Here is a 26,966-nt window from a genome sequence, read left to right as displayed (position 1 = left end):
TTGTTCCAAAACACTTGTATGTACTTGATACAGCCTCAAAAACATGAAATAAAAAAAATCTGAAAAAAAATGAGATGAAAAGAACTGTGGACACCATGCATCAGGAACAAAAACTCAAGAATTTCTCTATTTGTGATGACTTCTAAAACCTATCTTCCTAATTTGGAAGGCAAATTTACTCAAAAGATAAAAATACACAGGTCAGTTATACAACATTTTCAGTCTTTATTGAGAGTACAGTCATCATGCCAAAATTCATCCATCAACATACAACCTTATTTCCCATCTAAAGTTAATGAGAATGTATTTTATTTTAAATGGGACATAGAGGCAACATGCCAAGAATTAAAGTACAACCATAAAGTTTTAGTTTCACACTTTGAGTATCAACAAAGCAGTAATTCCTAAAACCATGAAAACATGATAAAGTATCTATACAGAAAAAAATGAACATTTAAGTCATTTCATACTTTCTTAATATCATATAGTGAAAACAGATGTACCTATAATTTCAGCCTACAGATAGCATACTTCATAAGGTCATTATTCATTTAAAATAGTACAAATGTTTACAAAGAACATTTCACTTAAATTTCACAGCTGCTTATAAAATGGTACTTGCAAGACTGACCTATATAAAGAAATAAGAGTCTCATCAAAAGAGATGGTAAATTATAAATATATATCACAATGTTAAAATCCTCAGTGCAAATCAATAAAGATAATGATCTTTGGAGAGGAAGTATTTGGCTTTACATATTTACTGTGAATTTACATATTAGTAAGAAACACATTTAAACCTTGCCCTGCCACAGAATTATTTTGCGGGGGGGAAAAAAAGATGTACTTTTTGAATATGTGTACATCAAAACCAAAAAGTTAATTTTTACTTTTTCCTTTATTGGCAACTTTTGATGCATTTTTCGGTTTTGGTTCCCAGAGGGCATTTTTTACAAATCTTGAAGCTGCACCTCTGTCCAGCTTGCCAGCCTTTTTCTTGTCTGTTATTTCCTTGACTCTGTTCATATATACTCTGATTCTTTCCTTAAGGATAAAAAACAAAGGCAATAGATTTACTAAGCTATTCGCCACCACTGAATTTTATTATACTGTACACCTTGGTTAAATTCAACATATATGTATTTATTGCCTATTAAAGTGCATGGTGCTAGGAAATGCAAATGAATAGGATAAATATGCTCCCTGCTTGCCTGGAGTTCATAGTCGGAGGGTGGGGAAAGACAGATGTTAAAAAGTCATTTCAGAAGTCTTCTGTTTCCAAAGAGTTAGAATCACACTAAGACATTACTCCAGAAATAAACATCGAATTGAAAGTTTCTAGGTGGTTATACATTTTTGAAAAACACCATTAACATAAATCTACATATTAACTGCTTTGTATCTAAAGTAAAAAACCGGAGCTTTCATATACTTGCAAAATACAAACTAAATTCTCCTGAAATTTTTCTAAACAGGAAATACATGAGGTAGTACTTAACTATCTTTTCACATTACCATCTAGTGTAACAATTAGGGAGAATGAAAATACAAATTATTCAATTTTATAATTTTGGTAAGTACATGAAATTTTCTAATAAAATATAGAGTTCTAATCAGATTTTACAAGGTGAGAAACATAATATGTTGCTGTACCACTGTGAATCTTCTGAGACAATTAATCAGCATAAATGGCTACCTTACGCTTCAAATGGAGAAATAAAGTTGATGACAGCCATGAAACAGCAGAGTAAAAGACTGATCACTGCTTAAAAACAAGTTTTATTAAAACAACCAACATAGTTAATGCAGAATCTTAAAATGTTTTCATTGTGAAAGACTGGCAACTCTGCTCCACGCTCTCTAGTGACGCCCCATTTCTGTCTGAATAAAAAAGCACAGTGCTTATGATGGTGGATACTAGCTGCAGCACACACACACCAACCTGCCTTGGGGTCTTTGCCCTGCTTATTCCTCTGCCTAGAAGGATATTTCCTCAATTACCCATACGGCCACTTCCTCTCTTCCTTCCAGTCTACTCAAATGTTAACCTTGTCATTGAGGCCCTGACTTCAGCATTTAAAACTGCAGTCCTATCCAAGCACTCCAGTCCCCCTTACCCTACTCTTTTTCTTTGTTCCCATAACTTTCCAACATACTACATATTCATATATATTTCTTAATTGTTTACTTTATTATTTGTCTCCCTCCATTAGATACAGTCTGGTGTCTGCCACAAGGGCAGGGATCAGCATTACTCACAGAGGAATCATCTCTCACTTGGAAACAATGCCTAGCTCCCAGTAAGCACTCAAATATTTGTTGAATGAGTAAACTGACTTTTCCCATTTGTGATACATACGGCAAATAAGTTTCCTATCATACACTAAGTCTGTGATCAATTAGTAACATCTACACAAGGTCAGAAAAGGGGAACAGGTTCTGTAATCCCAGCACTTCGGGAGGCCGAGGCGGGCAGATCACGAGGTCAGGAGATCGAGACCATCCTGGCTAACATAGTGAAACCCCGTCTCTACTAAAAATACAAAAAATTAGCCGGGCGTGGTGGCACGTGCCTGTAATTCCAGCTACTCGGGAGGCTGAGGCAGGAGAATGGTGTGAACCCGGGAGGTGGAGCTTGCAGTGAGCCAAGATCACGACACTGCACTCCAGCCTGGGTGACAGAGCAAGACTCCATCTCAAAAAAAGAAAAAGAAAAGGGGAAGAGGTTTATGCATGCTTTTTATTCACCAACCCTTATCTACAATATGAATGTACTACTTCAAAAGTAGATTCTGAGGTAGAAAGAAAACAAATGACCTTGTCCTTTCACAAAGACTGTATCAAGTACTCCAAATAACTTCATGTTAATGGAAAAAAGAGAAATTGTATGTAAAGTCTATATTAGGAAGTTGAAAACAGATGATACAAGCCATCATTTTAAAGGTTTAAAGCCGTATCACTGGTCAAACCAAGATCTGCATATCATATTGCTTTATACTTTTGCTTTAAATATTTTTCACAATTGTTTTATTTAAAAACAAATTTATTTGCCCCCCCAAGAACTTTAAAATAAGGAAATGTCTTAGAATACATGTTGAAAAACTGAAGACAACAGATCTGGCTTACTCATTTTTAAAAAGTAAAGGACCAAGTGCTTTACTAAGTTGTAAATAACATACATATCAACTACCCTAAAACTTGAGAACAAGAATACAATGTCAAGTGTATTTCATATCTATATTTGCCTTGTATTTTATAAACACAAAGAATCAATTTATTAATATTCTTATTCATAAAACCAAGTCAAGAAGGTAACCTTAAGTTTGATTTCTAACTTTTCTCTTCAAATTGAATGATTTAATTTTTGAAGTCAGCAAAAACTCCAAGATACCAGACCTTATATACTGTACTTATACATCTAAATGGAATACAAAGACAAACCTAGAAGATTTATTACAGGTTGTAAATATGTCTAATGCAGAATTACTGGACAGTACACATACAGCTGGTGCCAAAAAAGCTTTTAGCTTTGTTGCTGAACTGGATTCTTTACTGCTGAGAAAATGAATTAACGGAGGAATTGAAAAGGTGGGAGGGAGAAACTTTCCCGTCTTTGCTAGTAAATCAACTAGAATATACTTTTAAGAACTGTACAGAAGTTTAAAAAAAAAAAAGTAGTTCTAGAGATAAACAGGATTTCAAGAATTTATAAGAAAAATAATATGTAAGTTATAAATAATTACTAGAATCGTAACATTTTCCCATTCCGAGATTTATATAATATATGGAATACCAATTATCTGAAAAAGGTAAGAGAAAAAAAACCCCAAAGATAATAAGGTCTGGCTCACTTTCATAATTTCAACTCGAATTCTGTTCTCCCTAATTTGTGTGACAAAGGTAGTGTGACAAACCTCAGGAATACAACAACAAACACATAAAATAAAAAGAAATTAAAATCTTACCAATTCCTGTTTTACTGGATGTTCCTTAGGATTAACTCCTTGGGTTGCCAAATAAACTACAAGAGAAAAATTTCATGGAATAAAATGGTGAATGTATTAATTTAAAACATTCCAATTAAACTAGTTATTCACAAAAAAGGAAAGTCCTACAAACAATTAAACTTTAAATTATTCAATTTCCATATAATACTAAATCTATGTGTGGCTCACTGGCATCCAGATTTAAAAATAAGTATCTATTAAAAGTGTTATGAAGTATAATTGTATATAAATTGTTAGCATTTTAAAAATAAATCATCTTTCACACAATAAGTAATTTGCTTTCTAATTAATTCCAAAGTAACACACATACCCCAAAACATTGAATTTAATGTGTATGCAGAAACCAAATCCACTTTTGCTTGTTCAAGTGGATCCAACTGTTAAAAAAGAAAGAGAGAGGGAAAGAGAGAAAGTGAGACAGAAAAAAAATACACAAACTTTGAACACCATCTGATAACATTTTAGACTTTTATCAAGTACAATGTATCAAAGAAGTTTTTTTCACTTCATATAATCCAATAACCAAATGATCTGAAAATAATTTGTAAAAAGAAGTTTTCTTAATGAGTGACTTTTGTCCACAAATTTTCACCTCAGGGTATCATCTTTAGTTAGACAAGGAAAGTGTATAACCCAAGAAAAATTCTTTTGAATTATTTTAATTTCGGGAGTTACGATCTGGGCTTTGTAAGTCAAAAGTAATTTATCAATATAAACATTGTACATGATGCATTTATGTATAAGAAGCAGGCTTAGGCAATACCAAAGACAGAAGAAACATAATGAGATTTGTTTTAGACTGTCAAAGTCAATTTACTGTTTTTGTCCTATGAGTTTCCAGAAACCCTGATAACATCATTGTAATACTTAAAAGGTCAAAGATAGAGTCTGTCAAAAAGAATACTGTGAGTGCTCCTTTTTTTTCCAAAACCAAGTTAAAAACATAGTTAGGAAGTATTTCCTAAGGCTGGAGTTTTGTTTTGTTTTGTTTCCCCCCTAAAAATATCCAAACACTAATAAAATTGAAATAAAGGGGAAAGGGGGCATAGGTCATTAATCTGTTTCTTCTTCCACATGTTTCATAAAATAGCATTCTGTTTTATGAAATTCATTTTTAGGAAATTACATTTTTAAAATACCTTCTGCAACAACTCATTTCTAGAAACAGACATCATGGTCTTCAGCATCTCATCCACAGCACCAATGGAATTCTCAAACGCTGACAAATACTCGTGAATTTCTACTGGATAGTCTTCATTAATTTCTTCACCTGCCATTATGGCTGACTGGAAAAAATTAAATTCTTTGAATTCGTATTAGAGACAGAGCTTGTTCTTTAGTTTACAACAAAAAAAATCAATAGGTCATATCATGTATTTCAAAGGCACTAGGAGTTAAAACCTGAAGACAAATCTTTTTAAAATTTAATTCTAGATTAACTACATCCCAATTTGTCCCCTTCTTAAGTTTCTTGGGGGGCTGTGGAAGAAGAACCAACTGAAGCCCACTAATGCTATGCACACCAAACCCTCAACATTTTTGTTTTGTTTTGTTTTGAGATGGGGTCTCCCTCTGTCGCCCAGGATAGTGCAATCACCACTCGCTGCAACTTCCGCCTGCTGGGCCCAAGCGATCCTCCCACCTCAGCCTCCTGGGTAGCTGGGACTACAGGCCCATTGCCACCATGCCCAGGTAATTTTTTTGTATTTTTAAAGAACTTTTACAGAACTAAAGACATGATGACCAAACATGAGATAGCAATAATCAAAATCCTACATTTTAAAAACTGTTGAATTAGCAAAGCAATTAAAGTTTGATAAATAGATCCCCTAATGATTGCTGAAGAAATGGTAAGCAAAGCACTTTTTTTAAAAAAACATGTATTTTAGTCCTTCTAAATATAGGTGTTGATCTAGGAGCATGTTATATTCAACTAAAAAAGTAAAAATCTTAGGTCTAAAATACGTATCACAGAAATCATTTTTCAAGCCTATATATATTTATATTCCTTAAGCTTCTTTAAAATATTAATAAGAAATCCAAAGAGTCTATAAATCATATAAAGCCCATAAGCAGAAAAGAGGAAACTTGGGGGAAATAAACAATGTGGTTTTCATTTGTGCTAGTGCATACTCTGACAGCCCATGCTTTAAAAATTCACCTATATCAATGTATTATTAAAGTATCTAAGTCCAAATTTTAGAAGCAATTCCAAGCCATAGGTAACATCTCTAGAATAAAAAAATTTTTTTTTGTATTAACAGAAATACCTCCTTTATCACATAGGTAAGGAGAACAGCATGAATGTGTATGACAGCAAATAGCATTGCAGAATGGAAGTAAAGAGACTTGGGCTTTCTGTCTTGATCACTGACTTTGTCACCTGAGATAAATCATTGAATCTCTCTTGGCCTCAAAGTCCTCATCCATAAAATAAGGCAGCTGGTCTAATGATCTGTAAAGTTCCTTATAGTCCTAAATGTTATGATTACTTTTAAGTTTGAAAAGTACTATTTAAATATTTAGTGACAACATATCAACATTTTTTCTGAATGAGTATATTCCACTGAGACATTTGGTTACATTAAAAAAATAAAGTGAAGTCTATCTATTACTACTTGAGTTGTGAAGTTACTATCCAACTACTGTACAACCAGCAATTAAGGCAATAAGAAAACAAAACTACACGGAAAAGAACTGTTTTCCAATTTCAAAAGGTTAACTGAAAATATGCATTTGCCGCTCATCCCTCCCCAAATCCCTACAATATGACAGATGAAATAGAAAACCATGAAAATAAAAATGCTGGAAACCAAGAAAAGGACAGATCTACCAGCATACTTCAACAGTAGAAGCTGTGTAAGCTAAAGAGCAAATTGGGCTGGACACGGTGGCTCACGCTATAATCCCAGCACTTTTGGGAGGCTGAGGCAGGCGGATCACCAGAGGTCAGGAGTTCGAGACCAGCCTGGCCAACATAGTGAAACCCCATCTCTACTAAAAATACAAAAATTAGCCAGGCGTGGTGGCGCACGCCTGTAATCCCAGCTACTTGGGAGTCTGAGGCAGGAGAACTGCTTGAACCTGGGAGGTGGAGGTTGCAGTGAGCCAAGATTGTGCCACTACACTTCAGCCTGGGCAACAGAGTTAGACTGTCTCTCAAAAAAAAAAAAAAAAAAAAGAGCAAATGGGATCAGACTGCAAACAGGAAACAAAGCCAAGAAACCTTACAAACAAAAGAGAATAAGAATTTAGAAATAACTCCAAGAACAGAGCCATAAGCGCTGAAAATAGCTAACCTAATCTCCAGATCTGTGAAAGGACAGCTCCAGCATTTATTGCCTAGATAAAGGTATAAGTATAGGGATATACTGCAAAGAAGACTTGGTTATTTTCTCACTTTATGTAGAATTTTGAACCAATAAATTTGAAAATGTAAATGAAAAGAATGATGTTCTTGGGAAGATATCAATTACCAAAACTAAAAAGAAGTACATAAACCATACAGATCATTAACCACAGAAAAAGAATTACACAGTAGCCAAAGACCTACCCTACAAAGAGGCTCTAGTCCTAGATTTTACAGGTAATTTCTTTCAAACCTTCAAGAAACAGTTAACTCCTATGGTATTTAGCTGTTTAAGAATACAGAGAAAGATGGAAAACCTTTTTTATAACATACACAAAAATAAACTCCAAATGAATTAAAAATGTAAACGTATAAACATATTAGATTATATCAAATATTTACATCATCTAAATGAAACCCAAATGCTATAAAAGGAAATGGCTGACAAACTTAACTACATAAAAACATTTTTGAAAAGTCATACATGGTAAAAGGATACCATAAGCAAAGTTAAAAGGCAAGAGACAGCCAGGAGAAAGTATCTGACAAAATATCACAAAGAATTAGACAGACTAAATAAACAGTTCCTAGAAAGCAGTAAAACAAATTAAAATAATGAAGATATCATCACCTATCAGACTGGCAATAATTTTAAAGATTAAGAATGTTCAGTGTTAGAAAGGGTATACACTGAAAGTGGAATATAAATTGGTACAGGTTTTTAAAATGCACATACCCTTTGACTCAGGAAATCCTTTTAAGAATCTAGCCTATAAAAATCCTTGCACATGTGCATATAAATTAAAATGTCCCCCTCAAACTTCTCTCTAAACTTCCTCCAGTTTGTCATGTATCAAACTGTCCCTCTGCTGGACTATTACCCATAAGTTTAAATGTTTTATTTCTCCATCTAAGAAAGAAACCAAAAAAAAAAAAAATTTCTTGACTTCATATCACCCCCCAGCTAAGGCCCCATTTTCTCTCTTTTACAACAAACTCCTCAAAAGAGGTGCTTATACTAACAGTCTCTAATTCCTTTCCTTCCATCCTTTCTCAAATCTCCTACAAACATACCTTACTTTTCTCTCAAAATTGCACTTGGCAAGGTCACCCACACTACCACATGGTTAAATTCAATGGTCAATTCTCAGTTCTCCTTGAGTGACACTGTTGACTCCCTTCTCTTGGTTTTCTCCGTTTCCTTTCTATCTCACTGGCTCCTTTCTTGGTCTCTTCGATGCATCCTTCTCACATCCTCAGCCCCTTAACCAAGTTTGAAGTGCCCAGAGGCTGTTCCTGACTCTCTTCTCTAATTTACTCCCAGGTGAACTGAGGGTTTTAAATTGCTTTAGTAAACTGAAGACTCCAACATTTGTTTCTCCAAACCTGACCTCTCCACTGAACTTCATATTTACATTTCCAGCTGCATACTCAATATCTCTGGTTGGATGTCTAATAAATTCTCAAACAGAACGTGCCCAAAGCCAAATTCCTAACCTTGCCTACTGCAGTTTTCATCATTTCATTTCACGGCAACTTCAACTTTCCAATTGTTCAGTCCCAAAATTTCAGAGTGATCCTTGACTACTCTCTCTCACTTCATCTTTAATACACACCCAGAATCTAGCCATGTCCTACCACCTCTACTGCTACTATCCTGGTCCAAACCACCAAACCACTATCCTGGTCCAAACCATGCCTGAATGCCCTCCTAAATAGCCTTCTTGCTTCTGGCCAAAGTCTATTATCAAGAATACAGAGAGACCATTCAAAATGTAAATAAGATTATGCCATGCTTCTGCTCAGAAACTTCCAAAGGCTTGCCACCTCATTCAACATAAGACAAAAATCCTTACAGTGGGCCTGGCATGGTGGCTCATGCCTGTAAACCCAGCACTTTGGGAGGCCAATGCAGGAGGACAGCTTGAGCCCAGGAGTTCGAGACCAACCTGAGCAACACGGCAAGACCCCATATCTATAATTAAAATACATATTTATAGGCTGGGTGCAGTGGCTTATGCCTGTAATCCCAGCACTCTGGGAGGTCAAGATGGAAGGACTGTTTGAGCCTAGGAGTTCAAGACCAACTTGGGCAACACAGCGAGACCCCAACTCTATTTTTAAAATCTAAAAATAATAAATATTTATCTTTTAAAAATCCTTACAGTGGGTTCAAAAAGCTCAACACAATCTGCCCTGACTCCCTGTCACCTTCTGTGACTTCATCTCCCACTCTCCCTTGCTTATTTCATTCCAGCCACATTGTTCTTCCCCCATGACATCAGGCACATGCCTACCTCCCTTTGGGCTTCTCTCCTTCCTAGAATACTCTATTCCTCTCTTCCTCCCTTACCAACACCTTCAGAGCTCATTATGTTACCTTCACCAGATCTCCACTCAAATGTCATCTATTGGTATCTCACTCTTAATCACCCCATTTTAAAATGCACACCCCTCTCCCTCACTCCCTATCTCCTCCCCAACTTACATTCCTCAATATCAACTAACATATATTTATTTGTTGCCGGTCTACCGCCAAAAGGCAACTGCATGGGAGCAGGAATTTTTGTGATCTGTTCACAAGCACTGCCTGACAGTCAATACATTTGTTGAAATAAACTATAACAAGATATTGGAAATAATCTAGATATTCATCGACAGGGAAACAGTTAAATGAATTACACCATATTCATCCTTGAGAATATTACATGTCTTCTAAAAATAAAGAAGTAAATCTATATATAGTGACACACAATGAGAAGGAAAAAGTCAGAGAACAGAGAACATTGTATATAACACATAATGTGCCTAATATATGCCATTTGGTTTTTTAAAAAAAAATTGTATATACATACATGTAGAAAAAGGTCTGGAAAGAGCATACAAAAAATAGACATTTTCTCTGAAAAGAGACAAGGATTAGGGAATAGGTTCAAAGCAGACTCATTTTTTTAACTCTTCATTCTTCATTGTTTACATTTCAAAAAGCACATATTAAATTTTTAATAAAAACACTTAAATAAAGGCACTTAATAAAGTATTTTGGCTCTTAACAAATACTGTATGTATTTTTAAAAAACACAAAAAGGTCTTTATTTAAATGTGAATTTTTTCATCAAATTTTCCTATTAGAAAATATTTCCTTTCTTCAGAAGAACATAGTAGAGATTTTTCCTGCAATTATTCCCTGTCCCTAAGCCCCAATAAACAAGCAGTTATTTATTGTTAGAACAGGTTAGGGTGAACACTGAAAGCAAGGTAGTAAGTAAGAATAACTGCCCTCATTAAATCTGAACTGAGCCACTTGCCTTTTCCCTAACTAAAAAAATAAAGGCAAGGGGGACTAAAAAATAAAGGCTCTTCTATTATGAGAAATTCCTCCTAATTCAATTGATTTCTACTAACATTTTATATAGGCAGTTGCTGAGTATTTATTCCTTCCACAGAAAAAGCGCAGAAATTTCCCTCTGTCCCCTTAGCTACTCTGACCCCATGATCAAGCAGTGACTCTACGTTATCAGCAGCAAACTCTTGAATAGCACTGATTATGTGCCAGGCACTACTCTAAGCATTCCACATGCACTTGTTCATCTAAACCTCACAGATGAATAAACTGAGCCAAATGAAGTTAAAGAACATGCCTAAAGTTGTACATGTTAAAATTTCCAAAGAAGAAAAGAACTCACCCAGCTCTGCTCCTCACCCTCCTCCCGGGTTCTATAGGTACTCCTTGCCCTTCCACATACTCCTTCTAAAACACTGGCTGCAGAGGTAGAGACAGACGGAGAGGGCATGAGAAAACTTGCTTCTCTTCACCACTCAGTAAGGTGTGGCTGAGACTGAGTACCTGGGTTGCGGGGATGCTGCCCAGTAACCCCAACAGATGTTACTGCCACTCAGTCCCTCCTCTCACTGGTTATACAGAAGCCAAAGTACCGATAGGAGAAAACAAGAGTGCATAGCATCACATACAGAACTGAAGTCATCAGCTACCTCTTTCCTTTAATTCTCCACTTCAGGGTGGCCAATCCAGGCAGAAACCTGAGAGGCACCCCAAATCCAATCAGTCCTGTCAATATGGCTCCCTTAATCTCCTTACACCACAAGCTTTCCTCTATTCTCACTGACTAGATTATTTGAACAGCCTTTGAGTAGTGTCCCTATTATCAATTTTTCTCCACTCCCAGTTTTAGAATATTACAAAATATGCTTTAAACAGTCTGGTCATGGTACTCCTCTGTTTAAAATTCTGCAACAGTTCCCTACCACATGGAAGACAGTTCTAAACCCCTCAGCATAGATGCAAGGCCCATTATGATGTGGCCCTTGCTTGTCTGCCTAACCTCATCTTTCATGGCTCCCCTCTTCCAATCCTAGAGCTGTGGCCATGATGGCAGTTTTCCAAATGTGCCATGCTCTCTCACTCTCAACTTTCACCTGTGTGATTCTCTAAGCCTGAAATGCCCTTCCAACTCCACGTTTTTCAAACGCTGCTTATCTTTAGAGGTAAAAAATAGGTTCCAGTTCGGCCAGTGAAGACTTCTATGCATGCTCTCCTTCTATGCTCTCTGTCTGGACAAATACAACAACTATAAGCTGTCATGTCACTTAAAACACTATCTCTTAATGTATTTTTATTTACTTGACTTCTCCTTTGACTATATACTCCTTGAGGGGCTGTGTCATATTCATGTTGTATCCCCAGTGGCTGACACACAAGGTGACTATAACTCTCAATTTGCCCAAGACAGTTCCACCTTATGCCTGTTGTTTCAGCTTGCCATCAACTCAGCTCCTTTCTTTCTCAGAAGTCCCAGTTTGAACAAAAAATTATATGGCTACCCTAAACAATGCAAGTTCTCTGACCCTTACTACCGCTTCCCATCCCATTTAGCTGGAGAACAGAAGCATCAGAGGAGTTACCCTTTGCACCAGTCAGGTTTCAACTAGAGAAGCAGAACCAGTAGGAGATATATATTAAGAGAGTTATGGCAAGAAACTGGTTTACATAGGGCAGGCTATCAAGGGAGGAACTCATGCTGGAACTCTTGGCAACTAGCTGAAATTGCTGTCTACAAGTGGAATTTCTTCTTTTTTGGCAGGGAAACCTCAGCTCTGCTTCTAAAGCCTTTCAACTGATTGAATCAGGCCCACCCAGATGATCTAGAATAATCTCCCTTACTTAATTGATTATGGATTTTAATCATAGCTTCAAAATACTTTCACAGCAACACCTACATTCATGTTTGACTGAATATCTGGGGGCTACAGCCAAACCAAGTTGAAACATTAAAAAGACAATCACAGCCAGGCACCACAGCTCACATCTGTAATTCCAACACTTTGGGAGACTGACAGGAGGATCACTTGAGCCCAGGAGTTCAAGATCAACCTGGGAAACACAGACAGACCCATCTCTAAAAAAAAAAAAATATTTTTAATTAGCTGGGCATGATGGCATACACCAGTAGTCCTAGCTACTCAGGAGGCTGAGGTGAGAGAATCACTTGAGTCTAGGAGTTCGAGGCTGCAGTAAGTTATGATTACACTACTGCACTCCAGCCTGGGCAACAGAGCAAGGCCCACATCCTTTCTTTTTTTTAAAAAAGAATAAGACTATTGCACTAAGATGCATTCCTAGCATCACAAATATTGTTGCTCTGGCAATACTTTCCCACAACAAGCTTGTTATTTTGATTATCAGGTTCCCAAGTAACAGAACTAGACTTCAAATTCTAGCTAACAAATGTAGAAGAAATGACAACTTAAAAAAGAATCACGACTGCAACGCCTAATGAAATTGTAGGTTTAGTCAATGACCACCAACAGATCACTAAAAGTAGGTTAAATGCACATATTATGTATGAACCTCCTGATGTGAGGCAATATAACATACACAGCACCATCTGCAAAGCATTCCCAACTCCCAAAAAAGCTGAATCTGAACAATTACGCCTACAGAGCTAACTTCCATTTTATAGGAAATACAAAGGATAGAGGAACAAATTACCACCACAAGAAAGCAAACAAATATGGAGTGAGAAATACAGTATTCTACAGGACAACTGACCAGGTTTCTATAACAAGTCAACGGCATGAAGCAAAAAAAAAAAAAGTGGGGGAAGAAAGACAGAGGAAGAAGAGATTTAAGAGATGTAACAACCAAATGAAATACACAGACCTTGTTTGGATCTTGATTCAAATAAACTAAGTGTAAAAAGATAGTTCTGTGAGAAAGAAATCTGAACATGGACAAAGTATTAGATGACACCAACAAATTATTGATAATTCTGTCATCTATGATAATAGCAATACAGTTATATAAGAAAATTTCCCTGTCTTTTGAGGATGCACACTGAAGTATAGAGGGGTAAAATTATGTAACATTTTGAATTTGCTTAAAAAAAAGTAGCCTCCACAAATTATTACAACTTTGAGAGCAAAGATAAGAACCTATGTACATTATTTCTATAGTGAAATTAGATGGCTAACTCACAAACTAGCTTTTAGAATACAACTCCGTTCATATATAGGAGAATAACTAAAGAGAAGGTGTCGTCTAGAATATTTAAGCAGCTCCATTACATCTCATTTCAATTCCAAATATAACTGGGGTGAGGGAGAGGAAGGTTACTGGGTGCTCACTACATCTGTGATAGTTGCTGAACATATAGTCTCAAATGAAGTTTGTATTACTAACATTTCCAACAAAAGGCTCACATTCTAGAGTGACTATTTATTTCAAGAGTATCACAAAAATCCTTTTTTTTTTTTTTTTTTTTTTTTTTTTGAGACAGATTCTTGCTCTCTCGCCCAAGCTGGAGTACAGTGGCTCAATCTCAGCTCAACGCGACCTCTGCCTCCCAAGTTCAAGCAATTCTCCTGCCTTTTACAGGTGCGTGCCACCATGCCCAGCTAATTTTTGTATTTTTTTAGGAGAGACGGGGTTTCACCATGTTGGCCAGGCTGTCTCAAAATCCTGACCTTGTGATCTGCCCACCTCAGCCTCCCAAAGTGCTGGGATTACAGGTGTGAGCCATCGAGCCCAGCAAATTCCCTTCTTTAAAAAAAAATCCTAATTTCTTGTATTTTTACCTGGCCCTTAAAAATGTAGGCAAAATAAACAAATAAACAAACACCCAAGACTAATGTCAAATAAAAAACTAAAAAAAGACATATGCAACACAGATTTTTTAAAGCCTCTATGAATCAATTTAACAATAACAAAAAAAGTACACACAACCCAAAAGAAAAATAAGAAAGAAAATCAACAGTTCACAAATAATCCAGATGACCAATAAGCAAAAGAAAGCTACTCAGCCTTACTGATAATTAAGGAAACATAAATCGCTAAAATACGATGCCATTTTCATCTGTCAAATAGGGAAAAATTAAAAAGATTAATAGTACTAAAATGGACAAAGGTGAGCTGAGAACAGCCTCCCATTCACTATTAGTCAGGGTATAAATTAGTTTAGCATTTTTGTGAGGTAATCTGCACTACGCTTCAAAATCACATATGTACACGTGCTCTGACCTAGCAATTTTATTTCTCAAAGTATATTTTAACGCAAGATAATGTTCAAGGACTTCCACTGCAATGATCTTTAAAACAGTAAACTTTAAAACAGAACAACCCACACATCCATTATTAGAACCTGGTTAAATAAATTATGATATGCCCACCTATTAAAATACTCTGCAGTAGTGAAAAGGTACGAGGTACAGCTTAGAAAGATTCCTAAGATATATTAAGTGAACAAAAGTTGAAGAACAGCATGTATAATACATCCTATTTATTTATTTATTTATTTGAGTCAAAGTTTCATTCTTGTTGCCCAGGCTGGAGTGCAGTGGTGCGATCTCAACTCACTGCAACCTCCCCTACTGGGTTCAAGTGATTCTCCTGCCTCAGCCTCCCAAGTAGCTGGGATTACAGGCGTCCACCACACCTCACTATTTTTTTTTTTTTTTTTTTTGTATTTTTAGTAGAGATGAGGTTTCACCATGTTGGCCAGGCTGGTCTCAAACTCCTGATCTCAGGTGATCTGCCTGCCTCAGCCTCCCACAGTGCTGGGATTAGAGGCGTGAGCCACCACGCCCAGCTCATCCCATTTATTTTGAAGAAAAAAAGATATATGAGTGTGGAGGCATATTTGTATGGTATATGCATGTAAGTTTTCTTAAAGGATCCAAAAGAAGCTGTTAACTGTGGTCACTTCTGGGAAACAAAAAGCAAGAAAGTGAGGAAGTACATTTTGTTACACTCTCTGAATTACAATTTTTAAAGAATAAAATATGTAACATATTATAATAATACTTAAGTTTATAAATAAAAACTTCAATCATCTCAAATTTTGAAATTTACTTTATTCTCAAACATACCAATAAAAATGTCATTTCCCCCTACTTAGCAGCAACAACTAAACCTATATTCTTTACCACTGTTACATTCAAAGAACCATATAAATGTGTTTTCTACACCTAAATTGTCTAGCCACCAGGCAGCTATTTTCCTCTATTCTCATGGTACAAAAGCCTCCTCTGGCGTGCTTGCTACATGGCCATACCTCCCAGTCAACTGGTTTAAAGATGCTTTTGCAAGTTCTCATCTTCTCTTTCTGCCCCCAGCCAACCATTCTAGCTCTAGGCCTACTGAACATTCATTCCTAACGAAATTCACAAAAGACATAAATTAATGCTACCCAACCTCAACAGGTCCTCTGTCAGTTGCCTGACAGTTCCTTTATTTATCCCTGATACCTCCTCAGCACTTATTGCAAAATGTCATGTAAATGAGTAATATTTACTGAGCATTTACCACATGCCAGACACTAAGGACTCTCTTATTCAATAGATATTTAATTAGCCTCTATGATAGGCAGCCCTGATACTTGGAAGATAATAGTAAGTAAAAACTTGCCTGCTCTGCACTTACTGTTTAGTGTGGATGATAGACATTAATCAAAGAATCACAGAAATATAAAATTACAACACTAATATGAAGAAATAAATCATGCTATGAGACTATAAACTAGTGTACATGACAATCTGAGGGAAGACAGAATGCTTCCTCAAGAAAGCACTCGATGACAGAGATGAATTAAGCAGACAAAAACTGTAGCGCGGGCGGAGAGAGTTCTCACAACTCTACGACTGGGCACTAATATTAGCTTCACTTTACAGATGGCACAACAGAAACAGGTCACAGGGCTGGTAAGTGGTAAAGCTCGGCAGAATGGAACTCAAATCGAATGGAGGAGGAACATCCCTCACAAATCCCATCAGTGGATTTGTGTGGGATGCTCTCTGGACAAAATCTTCAATACAACATATAAGGTTTGTTCCTCCCTGAAAATCTATTCCTCTAACCCTTCCAGCCTTAACTCCCATCTTTACCCTATTCCCCAACATCACACTCAACTTCTGTTCCTGTCACTACTCCACGTGACTAGAATCTCCAATTTCCTTAGCAACGTTCAGCAGGCCTGGAGCTACCGAACATGGGGCATTAGCAAGTGGCCACAGAGGAAAGAGGACTGACAAAAGCATCTTTAAAACAGCTAACTGGGAGATGTGACCATGAAGGAAGGGAACTGAGGTCCTGTCATAGTCCTTTCCCTCTACTTGGAATACCCGTGTTCCTCCGTTTTGCACTGCCATGCAGGAATACCTGAGGCTGGGTAATTTATAAAGAAAAGAGGTTAGATTTGGCTCCCAGTTCTGCAGGCTACACAAGAAGCATAGTGTCAGCATCTGCTTTTGGTGAGATAAAGGGGGAGCAGACATGTGACAGGGCAGGAGAAGTGGCAAGAGAAAGAGGAGCTTCCATGTTCTTTTAAACAACCGGCTCTAGGAGTGAACTAATAGAGTGAGAACTCAACTCATTACCTCAAGGACAAACCAAGACATTCAATCTGCCTCCATGACCCAAATATCTCCCACTAGGCCTACCTCCAACACTGGAAGTGACATTTCAACAAGAGATTTGGAGGAGACACACACCCAAATCATATCAACCTCCTCTTCATAACAGTCTCCATTTTCTTGGCCTAGTGAAACTTATCAATCCTTTAAAACCCACCTCAAATGCTCCCTCCTCTATAAAGGTGTCCATACCTCCCAAACAAAAGTGGTCTCTTCTTCCTCTTTGCTCCCAAGGTTCTCTGAATATAACTGTAATACAGTTATCACACTAGTGTGCAACTATCTGCTTGACTTAACATTATCACATATCTATCAATAACACTCCTTAAGTTCTTGATAAATCCAAAGGTGTCAATCTTCATTTCACCTGATCCATCAGCTGCACCTGACAAAACTGAACATACTACTCTACTGTAAATTCTACAACACCAGGCTCAAAATTGTCCTTGTCCCTCACTGGCTGCTCAGTCTGTCTCATTTGGTGGTTATTCCTCATTTTCCCAACTTGTTAATGTTAAAATGCCTAAGGACTCAGGCCTTGTGCCCCTTCTCTTTTCTGTCTACATTTACTCCTTTAACGACTGTCTCCGGTCTCACAACTTTAAATACCATCTGTTCACTGACAACTCCCAAACGTCTGTTTCCAGCAATGACCACTCTGAAGTCCATAATGAACATATTCAACTGCCTACTCAACATCTCCACTTAGATGACTAACAGACATCACAAACTTATCATGTCCTTAACTGAACCCCGAATCTTCCCACAAACCTGCCCCTCCCACAGTTTTCTACTTCTCAGTTAATGGCAATTCCCTTCTTCTAGTTGCTCAAGCCCCAAACTTTGACAATAACCTTATTCTCACAATTCACTTTCAATCTGTAAGCAATTCTGTTTGCTTTTCCTAGAAAATACATCTAAAATTAAACTGCTTCTCCACCTTCACTTCTTTCCAGCCAGTTAAGATGTTATCATCTCATCTGAACTACAACACCTCCGTGATTAGTCTCCTGGTTTTCACCTACCCCACCCCACAACAAACTGTTCTTAAACACAGCAGCCAGAGAAGATTCTATTAAAACGTGAGTCAGGCTGGGCGCAGTGACTGACGCCTGTAATTCCAGCACTTAAGGAGGCTGAGACAGGCGGATCACCTGAGGTCAGGAGTTCGAGACCAGCCTGGCCAACATGGTGAAACCCTAGCTCTACTAAAAATACAAAAAATTAGCTGGGCATGGCGACGGGTGCCTGTAATCCCAGCTACTCCGGAGGCTGAGGCAGGAGAATCGTTGGAACCCAGGAGGCGGAGGTTGCAGTGAGCCGAGATTGTGCCACTGCACTCCAGCCTGAGCAACAGAGTGAGACTCCGAAAGAAAAGAGGAGCGAGATGGGGTGGGGCAGGGCGGGCAAGGGCAGGGCAGGGCAGGAAATGAAACAAAAGAAAACAAAAGACAATAAAGTAAAATAAAGTAAAATAAAAATAAAATAAAACAAACCTGTCAGATCATGTCACTCCTCTGCTCCTACCTTTCCATTGGTTATTTACTCACTGGGCTATTGCTCAAGGCAAGATTCATGTCGAGGCACATTTTGAACTCCACATCACTAACATAATGTCTTGTCATGTATTAATTAGTTAGCAACTATTTGTTTACTAACTAAAACCAATCAGAGTAACCTAAGACCTAATTTTGGAAACTCTTAATATCAGATTACAGTTTGAGCTTACAGATACTAGAAAGTCACCACATGGATCCAAACAAACATACGATAATGTACATTCCAGGGCTCTTCCCATCTCTACACCAAATAATTATACACAGTTATGAACTAAGCCAAAGAACAAATCCAACATGATTGTTTTTTGGAATTTGAGAGCCATTTGCTGTTGTTGCACCAGAATTCTATTACTGTAATGAATTACTGTAATGACTTTTTCGCACTGCATTATCTTAGGAGAAAATAACAATGAAATGTACACACAAGTTCTCAATAAATATTGCTGTCTTGGGCAAACAGTGACTCCATGTTAGTGTTGTCTGTAACTCTCCTTCAGTCCCACAGTACAATTCCTGAGTAAATATAGACTTCTTCCTTTTCTAAAAAAATATATTAACATCTAAAAATAAATTTATCCCAAAGTCTAATAGGAGAGTATATAAATTACGAGGATATTGCTCAAGATTGAGATGAACAATTACATTAAATTAAATTTACTTCTATTCAAAGTTTAATTCAAAGCATTTCCAAAATTACAGCAATCAAGCAGCAAAATTACCTTCCAAAACATATGGAAGTTGATTATTACAATTATCTTATTTCTGAAATAACAGTATATAGGGTTGTTGCATAGATTAAATAAACTAGATAAAAGCCATTAGAACGGGGCCTGGCTCAGTTAGCACTCAATACATTAGATAGTATTTTACTAAAAGTGAAAATTATCAAATACTCTAATCCAGTGTGAACTATTTAGAGCCATGCTTGAAGGGTCAACTCTTTGGAAACAGTAGCTGAGATAATACATATGAAGAGCCATTTGAAAAGGTAAAAGCAGTTAAGAAAAAAATTACATTACTTTTGAACTGTGATACATACAACACAGCTAACTGAAGGCAGCTGTAGTTATATTTTGACTGAGAATTTTATTTTGAAAAACCGTTATTCACACTTGTCACTATCTTTCAACAAAACAATGAGTTCTATCATTTCCACCAAACACAAACATTTCTCTGTACTTCAATAGGGCTAATCTGTTGTTTTTGAATCAAAAATACAGGGTTAAATAACTAAAAGTATAACTGGATTGTTTGTAACACAAAGGATAAGTGCCTGAAGGGATGGATACCCCATTTTCCATGTGATTCTTACACATTGCATGCCTGTATCAAAACATCTCGTGTACCCCATAAATATATACACCTATGTACCCACAAAATTTTTAAATTTAATTTTTTAAAAAATCACGGTTAAGTCTTGGTTCAGTCTACCATCAGACAGTCCTAATAGGTTAATAAGTGGATAGCAAACATCTCATTGCGACAAATACATCTTTATCAAGCCAAAACTGAACTGTAGTCAGCAAACATGAGGACATTAAAGCTATTCTGAAACAAGTTTGAGTCACACTGAACTTATCCGGGTCATCAAGAAAAACTGCTCTCTTGGATTACCCACTACAGATTTCAGCTAAAGGTCGAAATTAGCCCACTATCTCAGATGAGCTAATACTGCAGCAGCAGGCAGTCTGTGAATGTGAATGATAAACGGAGCTAACACAGTAAAGTTACTCCCCTAGACGTTCCACTTTAGCCTCTCTCCCTAAGCAAGATTGAAAACAGCTGAAAATTGTGAAGACTTCAATGTTTTTTGATTTTTGTTTTTAATTTCTTCGTCTTCCAAGATTTAAGAAGGGGGTGGTTAACAAACGAAGAAAAAGAGAGAGACCGGAGCAAAAGAGAGAAATGAGGGGCCGGGATAAGCCAAAGCCTGCAAGCAGCCCCAAAACAAGCGGAAGTGGGGGACCTGCAACAATGCTGCCCCAACGAAGAGCTGTGAGAGACTGCATTCCTGGAAGGCTACGCAGCCAAACTCAGATTCTCTCAGTCTGCCCAGAGGATGACAGGGGAATCCCAGGAGAGGAAAAGCGGAGTTAAACAGGAGCAGGAGAAAAACTGAAACTACACCTTTCAAAAATACCTCACGGCCATCGACTCCACTCTCCCGGAAAGCGGTCGGGCAACGATGACGACAATGACGCGCCGGCTCTGCCCCCGCCACGAGCGGCGCTTGCCGATGATCTCATGCTGCTCGCCACGCCCCCTGCTCCTGCACTCTTCTCCAAAGGCAAATCTCATTTTGAGTAGCTCAGACCCATGTTGTGGGAGACGATTGCGGCGGCACTCGGAACCCTTGTCTACCTTTGTACCCGGCTAACACTTACCCCAAATACAGGTTGAGTGTATTTAACCAGGAAAAAAATCTTAGTTATCGAAACTTTGTTCGGGTTTTTACTTTCCCAGAAGCTTTTTTCAGGGCCTTCATTCTTTCTACCCTTTTATTGTCTGCCTCTAGATGAGCCTCTTAGAGCAGCTTCCCAGATTATCCATGGGGAAGAACAGGTTCTTTATTAGATTATCCATGGGGAAGAACGGGTTCTTTATTTTTCCAATCTGTCAGTAAAAGGTACTTCTATAAAATACAGTAAAAATGAATTAGTAGAAAAATGGGGAAAATATGTGCAAAATACAAGCCCAAATTTTTATTAGTTTCAAATAAATGTAAAATTGAATTTCAATGTATGCAATCAGAACAAACATAATAGAAAATAAAGGCATTAACAGAAACTGTACATACTGTTCATTGAAAGTGTAGTATAAGCGATTGAGCATTGTCTTAACATTTGTAACTTGTCATTCCACGGCTGTAATTTGATAAAAAGTTATGCATGAAACAGTTGTCCATATATTAAATGCATGTAAAAGCATTTTGAACAAGCATCATGTATGTAATATTTAAAGTTTTGGGGGAGGTTCCAAAATGGCCGAATAGGAACAGCTCCAGTCTACAGCTCCCAGCATGAGCAACGCAGAAGATGGGTGATTTCTGCATTTCCAACTGAGGTACCAGGTTCATCTCACTGGGGCTTCTCAGACACTGGGTGCAGCCCACAGAGCAGGGCAAGGCATGACCTCACCCAGGAAGCACAAGGGATCAGGGAATTCCCTTTCTTAGCAAAGGGAAGCCATGATAGACGGTACCTGGAAAATTGGGACACTCCCACCCTAATACTGTGCTTTTCCAATGGTCTTAGCAAACGGCACACCAGAAGATTACATCCCGTGACTGGCTCAGAGGGTCCCACGCCCACGGAGCCTGGCTCACTGCTACCACAGCAGTCTGAGATCAAACTGCAAGGCAGCAGCGAGGCTGGGGGAGGGGCGTCCGCCATTGCTGAGGCTTAAGTAGATAAACAAAGTGGCCAGGAAGCTTGAACTGGGTGGAGCCCATCGCAGCTCAAGGAGGCCTGCCTGCCTCTGTAGACCCCACCTCTGGGGGCAAGGCATAGCTGAACAAAAGGCAGCAGAAACTTCTGCAGACTTAAATGTCCCTGTCTGACAGCTTTGAAGAGAGTAGTGCTTCTCCCAGCACGGAGGTTGAGATCTGAGAACGGACAGACTGTCTCCTCAAGTGGGTCCCTGACCCCCGAGTAGCCTAACTGGGAGACACCTCCCAGTAGGGTCCAACTGACACCTCATACAGCTGGGTGCCCCTCTGAGATGAAGCTTCCAGAGGAAGGATCAGGCAGCAATATTTGCCATTCTGCAATATTTGCTGTTCTGCAGCCTCCGATGGTGACATCCAGGCAAACAGGGTCTGGAGTGGACCTCCAGCAAACTCCAACAGACCTGCAGCTGAGGGTCCTGACTGTTAGAAGGAAAACTAACAAAAAGAAAAGACATCCACACCAAAAACCCATCTGTACGTCACCATGATCAAAGACCAAAGGTAGATAAAACCACAAAGCTGGGGATAAATCAGAGCAGAAAAGCCAAAAATTCTAAAAATCAGAGCGCCTCTTCTCCTCCAAAGGAACGCAGCTCCTCACCAGCAACGGAACAAAGCTGGATGGAGAATGACTTTGACAAATTGAGAGAAGAAAGCTTCAGACGATTGGTAATAACAAACTTCTCCGAGCTAAAGGAGGATGTTTGAACCCATTACAAAGAAGCTAAAAACCTTAAAAAAGATTAGACGAATGGCTAACTAGAATAAACAGTGTAGAGAAGTCCTTAAATGACTGATGGAACTGAAAATCATGGCACGAGAAGAACGTGACGCATGCACAAGCTTCAGTAGCCGATTTGATCAAGTGGAAGAAAGAGTATCAGTTATTGAAGATCAAATGAATGAAATGAAGCAAGAAGATAAGTTTAGAGAAAAAAGAGTCAAAAGAAATGAACAAAGCCTCCAAGAAATATGAGACTTTGTGAAAAGACCAAATCTGCATCTGAATTGTGTACCTGAAAGTGACTGGGAGAATGGAACCAAGTTGGAAAACACTCTTCAGGATATCATCCAGGAGAACTTCCCCAACCTAGTGAAGCTGGCCAACATGCAAATTCAGGAAATACAGAGAACGTCACAAAGATACTCCTTGAGAAGAGCAACTCCAAGACACATAATTGTCAGATTCACCAAAGTTGAAATGAAGGAAAAAATGTTACGGGCAGCCAGAAAGGTCAGGTTACCCACAAAGGGAAGCCCATCAGAGTAACAGCTGATCTCTTGGCAGAAACTCTACAAGCCAGAAGAGAGTGGGGGCCAATATTCAACATTCTTAAAGGAAAGAATTTTCAACCCAGAATATCATATCCAGCCAAACTAAGCTTCATAAGTGAAGGAGAAATAAAATCCTTTACAGACAAACAAATGCTGAGAGATTTTGTCACCACCAGGCCTGCCTTACAAGAACTCCTGAAGGAAGCACTAAACATGGAAAGGAGCAACTGGTACCAGCCACTGCAAAAACATGCCAATTGTAAAGACCATCAATGCTAGGAAGAAACTGTATCAACTAACGAGCAAAATAACCAGCTAACATCATAATGACAGGATCAAATTCACACATAACAATATTAACCTGAAATGTAAATGGGCTAAATGCTCCAATTAAAAGACACAGACTGGCAGATTGGATAAAGAGTCAAGACCCATCAGTGTGCTGTATTCAGGAGACCCATCTCACATTCAGAGACACACATAGGCTAAAATAAAGGGCTGGAGGAAGATCTACCAAGCAAATGGAAAACAAAAAAAAGCAGGGGTTGCAATCCTAATCTCTGATAAACCAGACTTTAAACCAACAAAGATCAAAAGAGACAAAGAAGGCCATTACATAATGGTAAATGGATCAATTCAATAAGAAGAGCTAACTATACTAACTATACATGCACCCAATACAGGAGCACCCAGATTCATAAAGCAAGTCCTTAGAGACCTATAAAGAGACTTAGACTCCCACACAATAATAATGGGAGATTTTAACACCCCACTGTCAATATTAGACAGATCAATGAGACAGAAAGTTAACAAGGATATCCAGGAATTGAACTCAGCTCTGCACCAAGCGGACCTAGTAGACATCTACAGAAATCTCCACCCCAAATTAACAGAATATACATTCTTCTCAGCACCACATCACACTTATTCCAAAATTGACCACATAGTTAGAAGTAAAGCACTCCTCAGCAAATGTAAAAGAACAGAAATTATAACAAACTGTCTCTCAGGCCACAGCACAATCAAACTAGAACTCAGGATTAAGAGACTCACTCAAAACCACTTACCTACATGGAAACAGAACAACCTGCTCCTGAATGACTACTGAGTACATAACGAAATGAAGGCAGAAATAAAGATTTTCTTTGAAACCAATGAGAACAAAGACACAACATACCAGAATCTCTGGGACACATTTAAAGCAGTGTGTAGAGGGAAATTTATAGCACTAAATGCCCACAGGAGAAAGCAGGAAAGATCTAAAATTGACACCCTAACATCACAATTAAAAGAACTAGAGAAGCAAGAGCAAACACATTCAAAAGCTAGCAGAAGGCAAGAAATAACTAAGATCAGAGCAGAACTGAAGGAGATAGAGAAACAAAAAGCCCTTCAAAAAATCAATGAATCCAGGAGCTGGTTTTTTGAAAAGATCAACAAAACTGATAGGCCACTAGCAAGACTAATAAAGAAGAAAAGAGAGAAGAATCAAATAGACACAATAAAAAATGATAAAGGGGATATCACCACCGATCCCACAGAAATACAAACTACCATCAGAGAATACTATAAACATCTCTACGCAAATAAACTAGAAAATCTAGAAGAAATGGATAAATTCCTGGACAAATACACCCTCCCAAGACTAAACCAGGAAGAAGTTGAATCCCTGAATAGACCAATAACAGTTTCTGAAACTGAGGCAATAATAGCCAACCAAAAAAAGTCCAGGACCAGACGGATTCACAGCCAAATTCTACCAGAGGTACAAAGAGGAGCTGGTACCATTCCTTCTGAAACTATTCCTATCAATAGAAAAAGAGGGAATCTTCCTTAATTCATTTTATGAGGCCAGCATCATCCTGATACCAAAGGCTGGCAGAGACACAACAAAAAAAGAGAATTTTAGACCAATATCCCTGATGAACATTGATGCAAAAATCCTCAATAAAATACTGGCAAACCAGATCCAGCAGCACATTGAAAAGCTTATCCACCAGGATCAAGGTGGCTTCATCCCTGGGATGCAAGGATGGTTCAACATACACAAATCAGTAAATGTAATCCATCATATAAACAGAACCAAAGACAAAAACCACATGATTATCTCAACAGATGCAGAAAAGGCCTTCAACAAAATTCAACAACACTTCATGCTAAAAACTCTCAATAAACTAGGTATTGATGGGATGTATCTCAAAATAATAAGAGCTATTTATGACAAACCCACAGCCAATATCATACTGAATGGACAAAAACTCAAAGCATTCTCTTTGAAAACTGGCACAAGACAGGGATGCCATCTCTCACCACTCCTATTCAACATAGTGTTGGAAGTTCTGGCCAGGGCAATCAGGCAAGAGAAAGAAATAAAGGGTATTCAATTACGAAAATAGGAAGTCAAATTGTCTCTGTTTGCAGATGAAATGATTGTATATTTAGAAAACCCCATAGTCTCAGCCCAAAATCTCCTTAAGCTGATAAGCAACTTTAGCAAAGTCTCTGGATACAAAATCAATGTGCAAAAATCACAAGCATTCCTATACACCAATAACAGACAAACAGAGAGTCAAATCATGAGTGAACTCCCATTCACAATTGCTTCAAAGAGAATAAAATACCTAGGAATCCAACTTACAAGGGATGTGAAGGACCTCTTCAAGGAGAACTACAAACCACTGCTCAATGAAATAAAAGAGGATACAAACAAATGGAAGAATATTCCATGCTCATGGATAGGAAGAATCAATAATGTGAAAATGGCCATACTGCCCAAGGTAATTTATAGATTCAATGCCATCCCCATCAAGCTACCAATGACTTTCTTCACAGAATTGGAAAAAACTACTCTAAAGTTCATATGGAACCAAAAAAGAGCCCACATTGCCAAGACAATCCTAAGCCAAAAAAACAAAGCTGGAGGCATCACGCTACCTGACTTCAAACTATACTGCAAGGCTACAGTAACCAAAACAGCATGGTACTGGTACCAAAACAGATATATAGACCAATGGAACAGAATAGGGCCCCTAGAAATAATACCACACATCTACAACCATCCGATCTTTGACAAACCTGAGACAAACAAGAAATGGGGAAAGGATTCTCTATTTAATAAATGGTGCTGGGAAAACTGGCTAGCCATATGTAGAAAGCTGAAACTGGATCCCTTCCTTACACCGTCTACAAAAATTAATTCAAGATGGATTAAAGACTTAAATGTTAGACCTAAAACCATAAAAACCCTAGAAGAAAACCTAGGCAATACCATTCAGGCCATAGGCATGGGCAAGGACTTCATGACTAAAACACCAAAAGCAATGGCAACAAAAGCCAAAATTGACAAATGGGATCTAATTAAACTAAAGAGCTTCTGCACAGCAAAAGAAATTATCATCAGA

General features: G+C 38.0%; 1 protein-coding gene across 10 annotated transcripts; it reads right to left on the bottom strand.

The window, feature by feature from the left end:
• Window positions 1-201: 201 nt before the first annotated feature.
• On the bottom strand, window positions 202-21,063 carry C1D (C1D nuclear receptor corepressor). Of its 10 annotated transcripts, none has more exons than XM_055378893.2 (7): window positions 20,970-21,035; window positions 11,043-11,119; window positions 5,147-5,293; window positions 4,318-4,384; window positions 3,966-4,021; window positions 2,574-2,695; window positions 202-1,044 (listed from the first exon to the last, which is right to left on the bottom strand). In XM_055378893.2, exons 3-7 carry the CDS (start codon window positions 5,282-5,284, stop codon window positions 1,023-1,025), a joined length of 405 nt encoding a protein of 134 aa, XP_055234868.1. In that variant the 5' UTR covers window positions 5,285-5,293; window positions 11,043-11,119; window positions 20,970-21,035; the 3' UTR covers window positions 202-1,022. The 10 variants fall into 10 exon arrangements, with proteins under 10 accessions (XP_055234868.1, XP_063551915.1, XP_030864214.2 ...); XM_063695845.1 differs by having other exon boundaries at window positions 20,983-21,018; XM_031008354.3 differs by lacking the exon at window positions 2,574-2,695 and having other exon boundaries at window positions 20,983-21,046.
• Window positions 21,064-26,966: the final 5,903 nt, after the last annotated feature.

The sequence above is a fragment of the Gorilla gorilla genome, chromosome 12 (assembly GCF_029281585.2).
Source record: "Gorilla gorilla gorilla isolate KB3781 chromosome 12, NHGRI_mGorGor1-v2.1_pri, whole genome shotgun sequence".
Lineage (NCBI taxonomy): Eukaryota > Metazoa > Chordata > Mammalia > Primates > Hominidae > Gorilla > Gorilla gorilla.
This window is presented reverse-complemented; position numbering and strand designations above follow the sequence as displayed.